Source organism: Phascolarctos cinereus, unplaced genomic scaffold (genome assembly GCF_003287225.1).
Source record: "Phascolarctos cinereus isolate Bilbo 61053 unplaced genomic scaffold, phaCin_HiC Scaffold_4;HRSCAF=312, whole genome shotgun sequence".
NCBI lineage: Eukaryota > Metazoa > Chordata > Mammalia > Diprotodontia > Phascolarctidae > Phascolarctos > Phascolarctos cinereus.
Window position 1 is genome coordinate 674,246,959 of NW_027555847.1, and position 17,751 is coordinate 674,264,709.

General features: G+C 40.7%; 1 protein-coding gene across 6 annotated transcripts in view; it reads left to right on the forward strand.

Moving 5' to 3' along the window:
• The window catches only part of SGTA (small glutamine rich tetratricopeptide repeat co-chaperone alpha), a 50,612-nt gene that overhangs the window by 22,441 nt on the left and 10,420 nt on the right, over positions 1 to 17,751 (forward strand). For 5 of the 6 annotated variants that reach the window (XM_021008920.2, XM_078154099.1, XM_021008922.2 and 2 more), the window contains 5 exons: positions 7,612 to 7,715; positions 7,925 to 8,012; positions 10,758 to 10,857; positions 13,768 to 13,872; positions 17,193 to 17,331. In XM_021008920.2, coding sequence (XP_020864579.1) covers positions 7,612 to 7,715; positions 7,925 to 8,012; positions 10,758 to 10,857; positions 13,768 to 13,872; positions 17,193 to 17,331 — 536 coding nt within the window. The remainder of the gene's footprint in view (positions 1 to 7,611; positions 7,716 to 7,924; positions 8,013 to 10,757; positions 10,858 to 13,767; positions 13,873 to 17,192; positions 17,332 to 17,751) is intronic. The other variant, XM_021008923.2, reaches the window with a different exon arrangement.

A 17,751-nucleotide genomic window follows, 5' to 3' on the forward strand; every position in this document is an offset into this window, starting at 1 on the left:
AGTAAGTTGCTCTCATCATCTCTTATTAACTTCTGAAAGCCCAGAAAATATCGCCCCAGGAAAAATTGAACAGCTAAACCAGCAGAAAGATGGGGTGCAGCAGTCTGGTAGCCCAGGTAGCTTGAGGGATTAAGGGGAAAGGCCCCTCTTGCCCTGAGGGAGGGAGAGCAGTACAGAATGGTGGGCATTCCAGCAAGCTAGTGGAAAGCCCCACCTCAGCATACCAGGGGGAGATCCTGAACCCCAGGTGGTAGAGCAGGCAAGCACCAACACCAGGACCCCCGAGTGCCTGAGTAGGAGCAGGGGAACCAGTGCCTTACAAAACTTTGGGAAGTGCCCCAGGTAGAGAAACATCCCACAGCAGCTAAATATCCATCTGAAAGGAGCCAAAGAAAGCTAAAGGAAAGACCCAGGTGAGTAGGCAACCTCCAGGGACCAAACTACCCAATACTACTCCTAATATTCCAGTGTTACTGATTCCAGCCCAACACCAGGTAAGCTGCCAGAACCCTACAGCCTCCAGCTGCCAGCATCAGAGGCCCCAGCACACAAAGCCAGTGACCAGGCCCTGGGCTCCCAACACAAGAAGCTTGGGTCAGTGCCCCTTGCTTCCCAGCAGGAGAGCTCAATCTTTTTAAAGGCCAGGAAATAAGCAAACACTATGAGCAAAAAGAAATGTACTATAGATTCTTATTATGGGAACAGTGAAGATCAAGGCAGAAATTCTGAAGAGAACAACATTGTCAACAAACCCACATCTGAAACTCAAAAAGGAATGTGAACTGGTCTGAAGCCCCAAAAGCCTTCTTGGAAGAGCTCAAGAAGGACTTTAAAAGCCAAATAAGAGAGGTAGAAGAAAAATTGGGAAAAGAAATGAGAGGTATGCAAGAGTCAAAAGCTTGGACTAAGAAGGATAAAAATTAACTGAAGAAAACAACTCCTTAAAAAGCAGAATTGGCCAAAAAGAAAAGGAGACACAAAAACTCACTGAGGAGAATTCCTTTAAAAATAAAATGGGCCAAATGGAAAAGGAGGTACAAAATCTAATAGAAGAAAACAATTTGTTACAAATTAGAATCGGGCAAGTGGAAGCTGATGACTCTATGAGAGAGAGAGAATCAGTCAAACAAAAGAATGAAAAAATAGATGAAAACATAAAATACCTCATTGGTAAAACAGCTGATCCAGGAGAGACAATTTAAGTTATTGGTCTACCTGAAAATCATGATGAAAAAAAGAGCCTACATAGCATCTTTCAGGAAATCATCAAGGAAAAGTGTCCTGAGGTCCTAGAACCAGAGGGTAAAATAGCCATAGAAAGAATCCGCCTATCACCTCCTGAAAGAGATCCCAAATTGAAAATGCCAAGGGATATAGTAGCCAAATTCCAAAATTACCAGGTCAAAGAGAAAATGCTACAAGCAGCCAGAAACAAACAATTTAAATATCATGGAACCACAGTCAGGATTACACAGGACCTTGCAGCTTCTACATTAAAAGATTGTAGGGCGTGGAATACAATATTCTGTAAGGCAAAGGAGCTTGGATTACAATCAAGGATCGACTACCCAGTGAAAATGAGCATAATCTTTCAGAGGAGGAGATGGACATTTAATGAAATAGGGGACTTCCAAACCTTCCTGATAAAAAGACAAGAGCTCAACAGAAAATTTGATCTTCAGATACAAGACTCAAGAGAGACAAAAAGGTAAATGGGATAGGAAAAAAACACTATTAATAAGGGCAAACTGTTTACATCCCTACAAGGGAAGATGACACTTGTAATTCTTCTACTGTATTGTTATTACACCATTTTATTTTATTTTATTTTTTCATTTTATTAATTTATTTTGATTTATCAACAATCACTTCCATATGCTTTTGAGTTGAAAATTTTTCTCCCCCTTCCTCCCCCCTCCCCTCCGCAAGACGACGCACAATCTGATATAGGCTTTACATTTACATACCCGTTAAACATATTTTCACATTAGTGAAGTTGTAAGTAAAAATTAAAACCAATAAGAGGAACCACCAGAAAGATGAAACAAAACTCAACAGAAGTATTACACCATTTTAAAGGGGTATACATAGAGGGGGTGGATATAAGTTGACTTTGATGTAATGATAAAAAAAATCTATTCAAGTGGGTTAAATGGGTCAAAGTAAGTGGATTAGTCTGATGTAAGAAAATGTACTGAGAAAGGAGGCAGACAAGGGTAAATTACATTACAGGATAAGACACAAAAACCTATTACAGCAGAGGGAAATAAGGGAGGGAGATGAGCATTGTTTGAACCTTACTTTCATCAGATTTGGCTCAAGAAGGGAATAACATAATCAGGTATAGAAATCTAACTTGCTCTATAGGCAGTAGGAGGGAAAAGGGGAAAGAAAAGGGAGGGGTGATAGAAGGGAGGGGAAAAAGTAGTAAGGGTAAGGGGGAAGAAAAAGGAGAAGGCTAATAGAAGGGAGGTGGGACTGAGGGAGGCGGATGGTCAAAAACAAAACATTAGTGAGGAGGGAAAGAGAGAAAGGAGAAAGAAAAGCATACACAGGGGGGAAATAGGATGGAGAGAAAGACACAGGTAGTAATTATAACTGTGAATATGAGTGGGATGAACTCTCCCATAAAATGGGAATTGGATACCAGAATAGATTAAAAACCATAATCCTACAATGTGTTGTTTACAGGAAACACATTTGAAACAGGGACACACACAGGGTAAAGGTGAAAGGCTAGAGTAGAATGTATTATGCTTCAGCTTAAGTAAAAAAAAGGCAGGGGTAGCAATCCTGATCTCAGACAAAGCAAAAGCAGAAATAGATCTTATCAAAAGAGATAAGAAAAGAAACTACGGTCCTGCTAAATGAAGTAATATCATTACTAAACATATATGCACCAAATAGTATAGCATCCAGATTCTTAGAGGAGAAGTTCAAGGAGTTACAGGAAGAAATAGATAGCAGAAGCAGAACTGTACTAGTGGGGGACCTCAGCCTATCCCTCTCTGAACTAGATAAATATAACCACAAAATAAAAAAGAAGTTAAGGAGGTAAATAGAATGTTAGAAAAGTTAGGTATAATAGACCTCTGGAGAAAATTGGATGGAGGGGGTGGAGCCAAGATCGCGGCGTGAAAGCACTGACTTGCTTGAGCTCTCCCCCAAACCCCTCCAAATACCCATAAAAAATGGCTCTAAACAAATTTTAAAGCAGCAGAACCTGCAAAAATACAGTAAAACAAATTTCCAGCCCAAGACAGCCTGGGCGGTTGATCAGAAAGGCATATCGCGCCGGGGAGGAGAGGAGCACAGTTAGGTGTGGGCGCGCAGGCCTCAGAGGACTGAATCACGGGCAGCTGTGGCGGCTTCCAGACTCCTCAATCTACAAACGCCAAAGACAACTTAGAAGGTCAGTGGGAAAGTCTTGGTTTTTCGGTGAGAGAAGAGCTAGGTCAGAGCCAGTTCCAGAGCGCAGAGCATGGGCGCCGGGGCGGTGGCTATGTCCTGAGCTTCCAGCCCACAGACTGAGGGAGAATCAAGTGGCTGATCAGAGGGGGACTGCAGGGATCTCTTTGCTGGTGCTGAGGCAGGAATCTCTTGCTTTGCCTGTGCTTGGATCTGGGTCACAGTTCTGGGTGGCGTCCTGGGGTGAGGAGGAGCGCTGGCAGGGAGCTTGTAGTGGCGGTGGAGAGGAAACCCTCCTCACGGTTCCAAGAGAGAAAAGACTGCTTGTGACTGGTCACTCAAAGACCAGAGCCCAGGCCAGGAAAAGAGTAAACACCTCGACCCTTATCATACCACCTTGGAAGAACTGAAAATTTACAGGTCCCTAGAAGTATCTCTGAAAACAGCTATACAAACCCCTGAAGCTTGGGACAATGTATTCTCCACATTGGAAGCAGACTTTTACCTTAACAAAGAATTTAAAACTCAAGTAGTTGGCTGGGATCATGAGCAAACCTGCAAAAAGAGTCAGACTATATTATCTTACTTTGGTGACAAAGAAGATCAAAACATACAACCAGAAGAAGACAACAAAGTCAAAGCTCCTACATCCAAAGCCTCCAAGAAAAATATGAATCAGTCCCAGGCCTTGGAAGAGCTCAAAAGGGATTTTGAGAAGCAAGTAAGAGAAGTAGAGGAAAAACTGGGAAGAGAAATGAAAGTGATGCAAGAAAATCATGAAAAACAAGTCAACAGCTTGCTAAAGAAGACCCAAAAAATACTGAAGAAAATACCCTAAAAAGAGCCTTAACCTTAAAAAATAGCCTAACCCAAATGGCAAAAGAGGTCCAAAAAGCCAATGAGGAGAAGAATGCCCTAAAAAGAAAATTGGCCAAATGGAAAAGGAAGTCCAAAAGATTACTGAAGAAAATACTTCCTTAAAAATTAGAATAGAGCAATTGGAAGATAGTGACTTTATGAGAAATCAAGACACAGTAGAACAAATCCAAAAGAATGAAAAATTAGAAAACAATGTGAAATATCTCATTGGAAAAACAACTGACCTGGAAAATAGATCCAGGAGAGAGAATTTAAAAATTATTGGACTATCTGAAAGCCATGATCAAAAAAAGAGCCTAGACATCATCTTTCAAGAAATTATCAAGGAAAACTGCCCTGATATTTTAGAACCAGAGGGCAAAATAGAAATTGAAAGAATCCACGATCTCCTCCTGAAAGAGATCCCCAAAGGAAAACTCCTAGGAATATTGTAGCCAAATTCCAGAGTTCCCAGGTCAAGGAGAAAATATTGCAAGCAGCCAGAAAGAAACAATTCAAGTATGGTGGAAACACAATCAGGATAACACAAGATTTAGCAGCTTCTACATTAAGGACCAGGGCATGGAATATAATATTCCGGAGGGCAAAGGAGATAGGATTACAACCAAGAATCACCTACCCAGCAAAACTGAGTATAATCCTTCAGGGGAAAAAATGGTCATTCAGTGAAATAGAGGACTTTCAAGCATTCTTGATGAAAAGACCAGAGCTGAATAGAAAATTTGACTTTCAAATACAAGACTCAAGTGGAACATGAAGAGGTAAACAGGAAAGAGAAATCATAAGAGACTTATTAAGGCTGAACTGTTTACATTCCTGCATGGAAAGATGATATTTATAACTCATGAGACCTTTGTCAGTATTAGGGTAGTGGAGGGGAAAAATTATAGTGTAGTATAGGATAGATAGATAGAGGGCACAGGGTGAGTTGAAGATGAAGGGGTGATATCTGGAGAATAAAATTAAGAGGTGAGAGAGGATTATACTAGGAGAAGGAGAAAGAGAGAGGTAGAATGGGGTACATTATCTTGCACAAAACAGACAAGAAAAGGTTCTTACAGTGGAGGGGAAATGGGAAGGTGAGAGGAAATGAGGGAATCTTATTCTCATAGGATTTGGCTTAAGGAGGGAATAACATACACACTCAATTGGGTATGCAAATCTGTCTTACCCTACAGGAAAATAGGAGAGGAAGGGGACAAGAGAGCAGGGGGATGATAGAGAGAAGGGCAGATTGGGAAAGGGGTAATCAGAAGGAAGTACTTCTGAGGAGGGACAGGGTCAAAAGAAAGAACAGAGTAAATGAGGGGGGGCAGGATAGGATTAAGGGAAGTAGAGTTAGTTTTTCACAACATGTCTACTATGGAAGTGTTTTGCATAACTACACATATATGGCCTGTATTGAGTTGCTTGCCTTTTCAATGAGGGTGGGTGGGATGGGAGGAAGGGAGAAAATTTGGAACCCAAAGTTTTTTTCTCCCCCTTCCTCCCCCCACCCTCCCCAAGACGGTGCACAATCTGACATAGGCTTTACATTTACCATACCCATTAAACATATTTTCACATTAGTGAAGTTGTAAGTAAAAACTAAAACCAATAGGAGGAACCAACAGAAAGATGAAACAAAACTCAACAGAAGGTAAAAATAAGTGATAGCCAGTCGACTTCCATAGTTCTTTCTCTGGATGTGGACAGCATTTTCCATCCCGAGGCCTCTGGAGATGTCTTAGATCCTCGTAATGCTGAGAAGGGTTCAGTTTAGCAATCTTAGTCATTGTATAACGTGGCTGTTATTGTGTACAAAGTCCTCTTGGTTCTGCTCACTTCACTCAGCATCAGGCCATACAAGTCTTTCCAGGTTTTTCTGAAGTCAGCCTGTTCATCATTTCTTATAGCACAATAGTATTCCATTATATTCATATACCGCAACTTGCTCAGCCATTCCCCAATGGATGGGCATCCTCTCAGTTTCCAGTTCTTTGCCACCACAAAAAGAGGTGCTATGAATATTTTTGTACATGGGGGTCCTTTTCCCATTTGTTTGATCTCTTTGGGATATAGCCCTAGAAGTGCTATTGCTGGATGAAAGGGTATGCATATTTTTGTAGCCCTTTGGGCATAGTAAGGAGGTTTTTTTTGTTTGGTTTTTGGTTTTTTTTTTTTTCGGGTTAGGCAATGGGGTTAAGTGACTTGCCCAGCGTCACATAGCTAGTAAGTGTCAAGTGTCTAAGGCCATATTTGAACTCAGGTCCTCTTGACTCTAGGGCCAGTGCTCTATCCACTGAGCCATCTGGCTACTCCCTGGAACCCAAAGTTTTAAAAACACATTTAAAAAAAAAATCGGATGGAGATTGAAAGGAATATACTTTTTTTTCCTCAGCGGTACATTTCACACACAAAAATTTTCCATGTACCAGGGCGTAGAAACCTCACAACCCATTGCAGGAAGGCAGAAATATTAAATGCATCCTTTTCAGATCATGACGCAATAAAAATTATGTATAATAAAGGGCCATGGAAAGATAGACTAAAAAATAATTGGAAACTAAATAATCCGTTTTTGTTTTTGTTTTTTTGGTGAGGCAGTGGGGGTTAAATGACTTGCCCAGGGTCACACAGCTAGTAAGTGTCATGTGTCTGAGGCCAGATTTGCACTCAGGTCCTCCTGAGTCCAGGGCTGGTGCTCTATCCACTATGCCACCTAGCTGCCCCTTAAATAATCTAATCCTAAAATGGGAGGGGTGCCCCTGACTAGATGATGTCTAAGGACCCTTCAGCTTTAAATCCATTTTCCTAAGTAAAAGTCAAGTGGCAGTGAGTTTAAGCAGATGAAATCTGACTTTGTAATTGACTTGTTAAATGTATCACATCAAAATTTTTTGGAAACCTGGAAGTATGTAGCAAGACCCATTTCCTCATATCAGATCAGAAGTTGTTCTGGCCAAAGTAACTTTGTCACAATATGCTTCTGAATGTATTATGACTACGTGGTGATCTGATGTCAGCAAAGTGGATTCTTTGCTAGTTTCTCTAGAATTTGGGTGACTCAGAGACTTATTGTCTTCCACCATTATGGGCGCATCTAATTCTTTCTCTTCTGTGGGTTTTGGTAGAAGTGTACTGCTGAGTTAAATTGGTGGGCCAAAGGGAGAAATATTTTTAATAACCAAGCAGAATATAGCAGTATTATAAGTGTATGTGCATATATGTTAAAAATAGGATAGATCCTTACTCTTATATTCTCTTTCCCTGGTAAATAAAGCTTCACAGTGGCTCTTCATAAGTATTTTGAAGCTTAAAAAGAAGTAATCTTATTTCTTCCAGTTGCGATTCAGTGCCTGGAGACTGCTTTTGGAGTGACTGTTGAAGACCGAGATCTAGCTGTATCACAGACTCTGCCAGAAATATTTGAAGCTGCTACAGGAAAAGTGAGCATACTGGACCTTTTTGAAATGGAAATCCAGTCTCATCATTTCATGATATTTTCAATTTGGGATTTGTTTCCTTCTTCTTAGATCCATTTGAGATTAAAAAATCTGGCTGGATTTAATAGGGAAAAATAAGTTAGGTGGGGGAAACAAGGGTGTTTGTCTGTTAATGTCCCTCCCTAAAATGACTTATTTTTGTCTTGTAATAGAAAGACATGTCCTACATCCGTAGGAATTCTGAACCCATCTCCCTGTCTGATGAAGATACAGCTGAAGCTGAGAGATTGAAGACTGAAGGTAAAGAAAATAGACTGATGTCTACTTCAGCAGTTCTCATTTTAGCCACATATTCTATGTTTTCTCCACGAAGTAATGAAGGACTCCAAGGAGTGACAGGTTCATCTGTGAAGTGTTTGTCATGGAAGTGTTTGTGTAGTGGGCACAAGAAGGCAGGGAGTGTTTTCACCCCTATGATAGATTATTCTTATTTATGCAAAGACCTGATTGATCACTCATTTGACATGTAATTTATTATGTACCTGTTTTATACAGAGAGTACTGTGCTGGGAACTGGGGGAGATAGAAAGTTCAGATAAGGTCTTGGTCATTGTCTTCACTGAGGTTATAATCTGGTTGGGAGGGCATAAGAGATAGGCAGATATTGTATGTTATTGTATACTATAGTTAAAATGCCTTAGAGTATAGCAATACTAAGTGTGCTAGATGAATTCCTGAGGGGGTAATGGAAGGCTTCATAGAGGAAATATTGCAAGCTGAACTTTTAAAAGATGGGTTGGAATTTATGTAATGAAGATTTGGAGGGATGGCATTTTGGGGCATAGAACAAGGAAAGGCCTGGAAGTTGGAAAGTATGGTGTGTTGAGTAGAGAGCAGTCCATGTGGTGTAGAGTAGTGTTTGTGTGTGTGCGTGCAGAAATATGCACACAATAACTTGAGACAAAGCTGGAAAATTAGGATGGTGTTGGGTTGTAGAGCCTTGAATACCACAGTGAGAAGTTTGAACTTTGCTTGATGGACAGTAGAGAGCTACTAAAAAAACTTCTAACAGAGGAGCAACATGATGACATATTTATAAAAATTATTCTACTAGAAGAATGAAGGATGGATTAGAGTTGGCAAAACCTCAAAGACAGATTTTACAGTAACTATGACGTGTGATAGTAAGAGTTGCTGCTGAATGGTTGTGACAGGAAGTATAAAGGAGGGTGGGGGGAGGGATGGGGATGAGGTGTTGGGATCATGGAACTGACTGATTTTGAGAGGTGAGAGAGAAGAAAAAAATCAAAGTTAACCCCAGAGTCATGAACATAGGAGACTAGCTTAATGGTGTCCTATACTACAGATGGGAATAACAAAGTCAGAAGGAAGTTTTAGAGAAAAGATGAAATTTGGTTTTGGAAGGTAGATTTTGAGGGGCTGGTAAAACAAGCAGTAGAAATCTTCTGTACACAGTTCAAAATTCAGGTCTGAAGTTTTGTAGAGAAATTAGAACTTGATATGTGTTTGGAATTTGGGAATTCTGTATGGAAATTGCATCCAGAGAGAGAAAGGAAGACCGATCTTTGGGATACTCACATTAAGAAGTCACATCCTGTCTCTACTCAAGACCATTCAGTGGTTCCCTATTGACTGACCCGAAAAGTAGAGAATCCTGTAGCCTTGGGCCAATAAGGCCCTCAGTCTGGTGCCTCCTTGTCTTTACAGGCTTATCACTTACTATTCCTCTCCTTGTATTTTAAACTTCAACTCAGTGGGATTAACCATTCTTCTTTGTGGAATATGGCCCACTCCCTCCCATCTTTGCCTGTTTAAAATCTCTTGCATTTAAGATTTAGCTCAGATTCCACAACTCTTAAGGCCTTATCTGATCCCCAGCCCTAAGTGACCTTCCCTCACTTGAATCTTCCGTAGCACTTGGCTGGTGGGCTTTTAAAAAAAAAGTTCAATTATTTTTTCCCAATTAACAAATATTTATTTTCTCTCTCCTCTACTCCCTCTTTCCCCTAGTTGAACAGCAGAAAGAAAAAACTGAAACCCTCATAACAAATATGCATTCAATGGTTTGCCATTTCCTTCTCCAGCTCATTTTACAGATGAGGGTCCCAATTTTCCCACATCCCCTCCAACGTTTGTCATTTTCCTTTTCTGTCATATTAGCCAATCTGATGGGTATGAGGTGGTACCTCAGAATTGCTTTAATTTGCATTTATCTAACTCACAGTGATTTAGAGCATTTTTTCGTATGACTATAAATAGCTTTGATTTCTTTGTCTGAAAACTACCTGTTCATATTCTTTTACCATTTATCAATTGGGGAATGAATCTCTTTTGCGTTGTAATCATATGCCTACCCCTCTCGACCTCCCATAATATAAGCACCACAAGAAGACACATAACATAAAACATACCATATTGTATTCATCACAGTGCTGAATATAACTGCTTAATGAATGTTTTTCATATTGACATGAAGGTATTTGAATTGAATTTAAAGTAGGAGTTGGGAAATCTATTGAAAAATTCTCTCAGAAAGCTTGAAGGGGAAGTCTCCTAAATCTGGTTGAAGGGATAGCAAGTATTCTAGTAGAAAATGGGACTTCACTAGAGGCAGTTCTAAGAAAAGCAAGGTTTTCATATTAGTAATTATCACAGATGACTCTCACCTTTGACCTGACACATTTTTTGCCCCGCTATAACACTTTATGTAATCATGTGTATTTTTCTGTGTGTGGTGTCTCATTCCGCTACTAGAATGTAAGCTCCAAGAGAGTGGGGACTGTGTCTTATCTAACTCTGGATCTTCCCCAGGGCTCTGTGTGTAAGTATTGAATAAGTGAATTTAGAGATACAGAGTAGCAATTGAAAACTTTTTATTAAAATGTGGCTCAACTAATAAAGAATAAAAATATCATCTAAAAATAATAAATCCAATAAAAAATGAAGAATAAAAATGTAATTTAAAACATTCAGTTTATTATATCCTACATATAATGTGTATATATATATTTTTTTTGCCTTTAGGAAATGAACAAATGAAAATAGAAAATTTTGAAGCAGCAGTCTCTTTTTATGGAAAAGCAATTGAATTAAATCCAGCCAATGCAGTGTATTTTTGCAACAGGTACTGACTACTTGGTCACCTGGAATTGGGGCAGGAAGAAGCATATGTTTTGTATTCTGGTTAAAAAGTGAACTCTGTTGTGATCCTGAAAGATGAAAAGTAATTATAACACTTTAAGTTACAAAATACTTTCACTTGCATCTCATTTGAGCCTCATAACTCATTGATGAGGTAAGTCATGTTAAGTTACAGATGAAGAAAATGAACTCTCCTTGCAGAAGTTATCGATTCAATTTGTTTTGCCTTCCTATCTCTGTCACCTAACACAGAGCTTTGCACATGGCATTGGATTAAGTGATTTGTTCAAGGTCTCCCAGCTGATTAGACTCAGGAATAGAATTTGCACTTGGGTCACATTAGAGATAGGAAGAAACCTCAGTCCATGCCCACCAGTTTATTGATGAGGAGCCCAAAGGTCAGGGAGAGTAAAAATACTTGGCCAGGGTCCCAAAGGAGAGGGCAGAGGGAGGACTTCAGTGGCGCTCCTCTGACCTGAGTCTGGTTTTCTTTGTATCTACGTCACTGTGATATACTGTGTCAAGAATTGGGGCTAGTCCTGTAGCTGTGTAGCTAGTTGTCTTAGAATAATGTAGTCATATTGGCTCAACTGAGTATTTTAATGAAGGTGATAGTACTTCCGTCGTAGTTGATTGTGGGGCTACAATAATCTTAAATTCTTGGTTTTAGTGTTTTGTAGAGTTTTAGTACAAGAGTTCTTAATGTGTGTGTGTGTGTGTGTGTGTGTGTGTGTGTGTGTGTGTGTCCTGGCCTGCTGTGATAGGCAGCCTGGTGACTCTTATGGGCCCCTTCTCAAGATCATGTTTTTAAATGAATAAAATAAAATAAAATACATAGAATTACCAAGGAAACCAATTATATTGAAATACACTTATCAAAATAATAAAAAACAAGTTCATGTGGACCCTAAGTTAAGAGTCCCTGTTGTGGAGGGCAGAGCATACTGTAATAGTAGCTTGGTAATTAATCCTGTTACCAAATTCGGATAACAATGACCGTCTCTTCTGGTTCCCTTTGAGACTTTGATCCCACTATGTAGGACAAGTGAGACAAGCCTGGGAGTTAGATAGAATAGGAGCAGGTGGGGCAGGTACTATTGTTCAGTACTGACGTCCCCACAGAGTCAGCTAGTTGAGATCCTATAGATTCAGGCAGGGAATCCTGGCTGGGAGCCTACAGCACCTGTGTGGATGGTTCAGTCAGCACATTCAGGAAGCCAAGCCAAATTGAGGATCTGGGCAACAGGCCCAGTAGCAACCACAGGACAACAGCCCTAAGGCTAGAACTTGGGGCAAATATAGACAGCCAGATGGCACAGGGGCTAGAGCTCTGGACTTAGGAGCTTAAGAGCCATGGGTAAAGCCCTTACCTCTCTCAGCCTTAGTTTCCTCAACTGTAAAAAGGTGATGATAATAGCACCTGCCTCAATCAGATGATACAGGAAGTGCTTTCAAACCAAAGCAGCACACACATGCACACTGTTACTGATAGTAAGTCATGGGCTTCTTATCTGCCTTTGGCCTAGAGTCTAAAGCGACCTGAGCTTGTAGCCTAGGCCAAGTTTTGTACTCGATTGAGAGGAACAGAGAGAAGCTTTACAGCTGTGTATTGCAGAACTTCAGAAGTGACAATTGCCTTAGAGGTTATTGAGTCTAACCTGAGCAAGCAGTCTTAGCGGAGGTGCAGGGAGGGGGCCCGGGGGTTGGCTCTTGGTCCAGAGGCAGCCCGTTCTGCTTGAGGAGAGTGTTCCTTGTTAGCAGAGGTTTTCTTGTGCTTGACTTGGTGCTAGTTCTGCCCTCCTGCTCGTTGCAGTTTTGGACATCTCTGATTCTTCATCTCCTCATGTTTCTCTTTTTGGGCTATAGCCTTCATGACGTGATGCTCTTTAAAGCATATTCCTCACAACAGCCCCGTGATGGTAGGTAGTTCAGAGGTTATCCCTATTTCATAGATGAGGAAATAGCCTCAGAGAAGTGTGAGACATAGTCACTTCATTGGTGAATGTCATGGCTGGGTCTTCACTCAGTCTTCTGAGTCTGCTGTTCTTTCCGCTAGACCAAATTTCTTCTCTAGAGTGTAAGCTTTCTGAGGGCTGGGACCGTATATGTTTAAATAGATCTGTTTATTGCCAGGTATGGGTGCTTAGTTAATGTTTCATGGATTTTTTTTAGTGTGGCAAGAGAAGTACTTGTGATTCAGAAATGTTGAGATCGGTGCACCAAGTTACATCTTAGGGAAATAATAGTAATAATGATAATTGACTTTGATGTAGGGCTTTAAGGTTTGCAAAACACTTTACATACCTAATCTCCCATGAACCTCATAATAACCTTGTGAGATAGGTAGAAAACACAGGTATTATTCTCCCTGTTTTTACAAAGTACTCCTCAAGAATGTAACCTTGGGGCAGCTAGGTGGCACAGTGGATAGAGCACCGGCCCTGAAGTCAGGAGGACCTGAGTTCAAATCTGGCCTCAGACCAAGCACTTGACACTTATTAGATGTGTGACCCTGGGCAAGTCACTTAACCCCAGTTGCCTAAAAAAAAATGTGGGTACCTAGAGGGTAGAAACTGTTTCCATTTTTACCTTTATTGCTTTAGCATCTAGCACAATGTCTAGCTTATAGTAGGTTCTTTATAAACACTTGTTGAATTAAATTGATTTGATGAAGAAACAGACTCCCAAAGATATAATGGCTTATATATAGTCAATTATATATTATGTAAGTGACCCAGTCCAGCTCTGTTATAGGGAGAACCCTGGTTAGTTGCAGAAGCGAGTGGATATATAGATAGCTGGTTTCATAGGTGATTGAGTTGTTTTTTTTTTTCCCTTGGCTGTCAACCTGCCTTTGTCAGAGCATGAACTTTCTCACTTGTGTCCTTCTTAGAGCTGCTGCCTATAGCAAACTTGGAAATTACGCGGGTGCTGTGAGAGACTGTGAAAGAGCCATTGGCATAGACCCATGCTACAGCAAAGCCTATGGCAGAATGGGGTAGGTATTGGAAACATTCTTCTATCAGAGCGAAGCTTTGTTTTCTCCTGGAGGATAAGAACAGAAATTTTAGCCTTGGTTGAGGGACCACCAGTGGTTTATAGAGTGGATTTTACAGACTTACCGAGTTAAAAACCTACGGCACCATTTCCTCACTTATTCCCTGTTTTGAGAGATGATCCCCTTGAAAAGATTATTTAACCCACAGGGGTGGAATAAAGCTTATATTAGTCTGAAGTTTCAAATTGTGCTATAGTTAGTTAAGGACTCCATGGAACTCTTCCATCTATTATTGCACCCCTCAAACCCCTGCACAGCTCAAAAGTATAGCCATGCAAATAGAGCAGAAGATTCCAAATTGGAAGGGGCCTCTGAGATCGTTTAGTCTGAGCCGCTCATTCTACAGGCAGAGAAGCTCAAACCCATCCATGTCTAATGACTGACTCAGGAGCCACGACTGACAGAGCCAAGTTCTGACCCAGGTCTCCTGGTCGTTCTCAGTGCTTTAGACGGTACTGCTGGGGGCATCTCCAGATGTCCTGCTCTGTGTCTTGCCCCTGGACCCAGATGGTTCTGGAGGAGAAGGTGAGGCTGGTGACCTTGCACAGCTCTCCCTCGCTTAAATCCGGTTCACTTGCAAGTCATGCCATCATCTTCCTGATGTTATTTATGGTCCTCTTCTGGAATGAAGGACACACAACAACAAGAGAGTACTGCCTCCCAGGTAGCTTGATGCTAGGATGAGAGTCAGCAGCCTTTGAAAAGTGTTGTGTCAGACTTCCTTTTCAGGGCTTGGAACGTGGCAGTGATGGTTTCTGATTTTCTCTGGTGGGTGTTCAGTAGGGACTAGAAGAAGTGGTCGCATGGTCTGCTGAGCTTTGCCAGCAAGACTTTGAGTGAGGCAGTAGCAGTCTCCCTTTGTGTCACTAAATATGGGTGCAAAATCATACATTGTCCCGCACCTCCATGCTCCCCCGTCCCATATTATAGAATAATTATTTGATTTGGTCAAAGATGAAAATATTTTCTAATAATGTGCTGACCTTCACCCAGGGCAGATGTCAGAACGTGTCGTTCATAGGACATGGACCTTCAGTGATAGACTGGATTTGTACTAAGTGTCTCGGCTGCATGGCTAGGCTCCCTTGCGATTAACGTTACCCACATGTGAACGACTGAGGTTTGGGATGCCATCTCTGGCAGTGGAACAGGGTGAAATTAATTGGCCCGCCCAAGAATAAAGTACGAAACTTAGGTTTCATCAGAATACCTTTCTTTCCTTTTTAACATTTACTATTTCGTTCTTTTTAGTTTAGTTTTTTCTTAAATTTTGAGTTCCAAGTTTTCTCCCTCCTCCAGCCATTGAGAAGACAAGCAGTGTGTCAGTTATACATATGAAATCATGTAAAACATATTTCCACATTAGCTATGTTGGGGGAAAAAGTAAAAACAAATTATACTTCAGTTTGCACTCAGAGTTCATCAGTTCTTTCTCTGGAGGTGAATAGCGGTTCTTCATCATGAGTCCTTTGGAATTGTCTCAGATCATTATATTGATCATGTAAGTCTTTCACACTTGGTCATCATTACAGTGTTGCTGTTACTGTGTTCACCTGGTTCTGCATACTGCACTCTGCATCCAAGTTTTTCTGAAACCATCCTGCTGATCATTTCTTATAGCATAATGGTATTCCATCACAATCATATACCACAACTTGTTCAGCCATTCCCCAGTTGATGGGCATCCCCTTAATTTCTGTCAGCATTCTAACTAACTCATTCCCTAAAATATGGGGTCTGGCTTGGGCAGTTTGGGTGGGTTCCTTATGGAGGTTGTCTCACCAGCTAAGTTGGCTTCTAAAACAGAACATTCTTGGAAGGTATCCAAATCTCTGTATATGTGGAAACTGACAGGAGTAATTTTAACACTTAATGAGATAATAAACACCTGTATTAAATGGGTCCTTCAAGTCTGATCAGATCTCCCCCCTGCCCCAATGAAGCCTCTTCCCTGGTCACCCTTCCCCCAAAAAATGCATGCCTACAAAAGCAGATCTAGAAACAGCCCTCTTAGTGTTGTTATGATACTTACCTGGAGCATTATTATTGTAGATTCGTTGAAGGACAGTGTGTGAGTACCAGCTTTGTAGCTTCCCCAGGGGCTTGCACAGGGTCTACACACAGCAGGCATTTAATAAGTGTTGATAATGGATGAATTGGCTAATATGACAGAAAAGGAAAAAGGAAAATGACAAATGTTGGAGAGGATGTGAGAAAATTGGGACACTAATTCACTGTTGGTGGAGTTGTGAACTGATACAACCATTCTGGAGAGCAATGTGGAGCTCTGCAATACCACTTACTAGGTCTGTATCCCAAAGAGATCAAAAAAAAAGGAAAAGGACCTGTTTGTACAAAAATATTGAAATCAGCTCTTTGTGGTGGCAAAGAATTGGAAATTGAGGGGATGTCTATCAATTGAGGAATGGCTGAACAAGTTGTGGTATATGATTGTGATAGAATATTATTGTGCTGTAAGAAATGATAAGCACGATGACTTCAGAAAATCCTGGGAAGATTTACATGAACTGATGGAAAGTGAATTGAGCAGAACCAGGAGAACATTGTGTACAGTAACAGCAATATTGTATGATGATCAGCTGTGAATGACTTAGCTCTTCTTAGCAATACAAAAGTCCAAGACAGTTCAAAGGACTCATGATGAAAAATGGTATCTGCCTCCAGAGAAAGAACTGATAGGAATGTGAATGTAGATAGAAGCATATTTTTTTTTACTTTTTTTTTTTTGGTCTGTGTTTTCTTTTACAACATGAGTAATATGAAAATATATTTTGCATGACTGCACATGTATAACCTATATCAAATTGCTTGCCTTCCCAATGAGGGGGATGGGGAAGGAGGGAGGGAAAGAATTTAGAATTCAAAATTTTAAAAAATGTTAAAAATTGTTTTTACATGTAATTGAAAAAAAAATATATATATATATATATAAAAGATAATAGGTGAATTGTGAGAGGCTGAAGGCTAGCCTCTTTCAGAACTGTGGCGATATTGGGGAGCAGCATATGGAGCGAAGGTCTTCCTGGGCCTTTTTTTTTCTTTTTGGTGAGGCAGTTGGGGTTAAGTGACTTGCCCAGGGTCACACAGCTAGTAAGTGTCAAGTGTCTGAGGCTATATTTGAACTCGGGTCCTCCTGACTCCAGCGTTGGAGCTCTATCCGCTGCACCACCTAACTGCCCCCCCCCCCCAATTTCTGGGCCTTGTTAAAGCTGTTTGCTTCCTTTCTTCCTTCTGTCCAGCTTAGCACTTTCAAGTTTAAACAAGCACACAGAGGCTGTAGTCTACTATAAGAAGGCCCTGGAGTTGGACCCAGATAATGACACGTACAAATCAAACCTCAAGATAGCTGAACAGAAAATGAAAGAAACACCCAGCCCTGTAAGTGCTTGAACTTATTGTCTGCTTCTGTGTGATTTAATGGGCTATACTTGAGTGTGGGAAGGGAAGACTTCTTTAATTTATCCTAGATTGAAGGGACTAGTGAGTGCAACTCACAGGCCCTGCTCATTTGAAAGCATATGTCACAATGGACTTTTCCAGAAGCAAGGTACTGCTTCATCTGGTAGCCTTTGGAGGCACCTTGTTGCTCTACTTTGTCCTGGCTGTTTGTTGAGCTTTTCACAGATTTGTTAAAATCTCATAAGATGGAAGGATAAGGTCTAACCTCCATGAAAGTATATCTATCCCATACCCAACAAGGGTCCCTCATGCCTCTGTTTGGATACCCTCAGTGATAGAGAGCTCATTATCTATCAAGGTATCACATTCTATTTTGAGATAGCTCTTATTAGATTTACC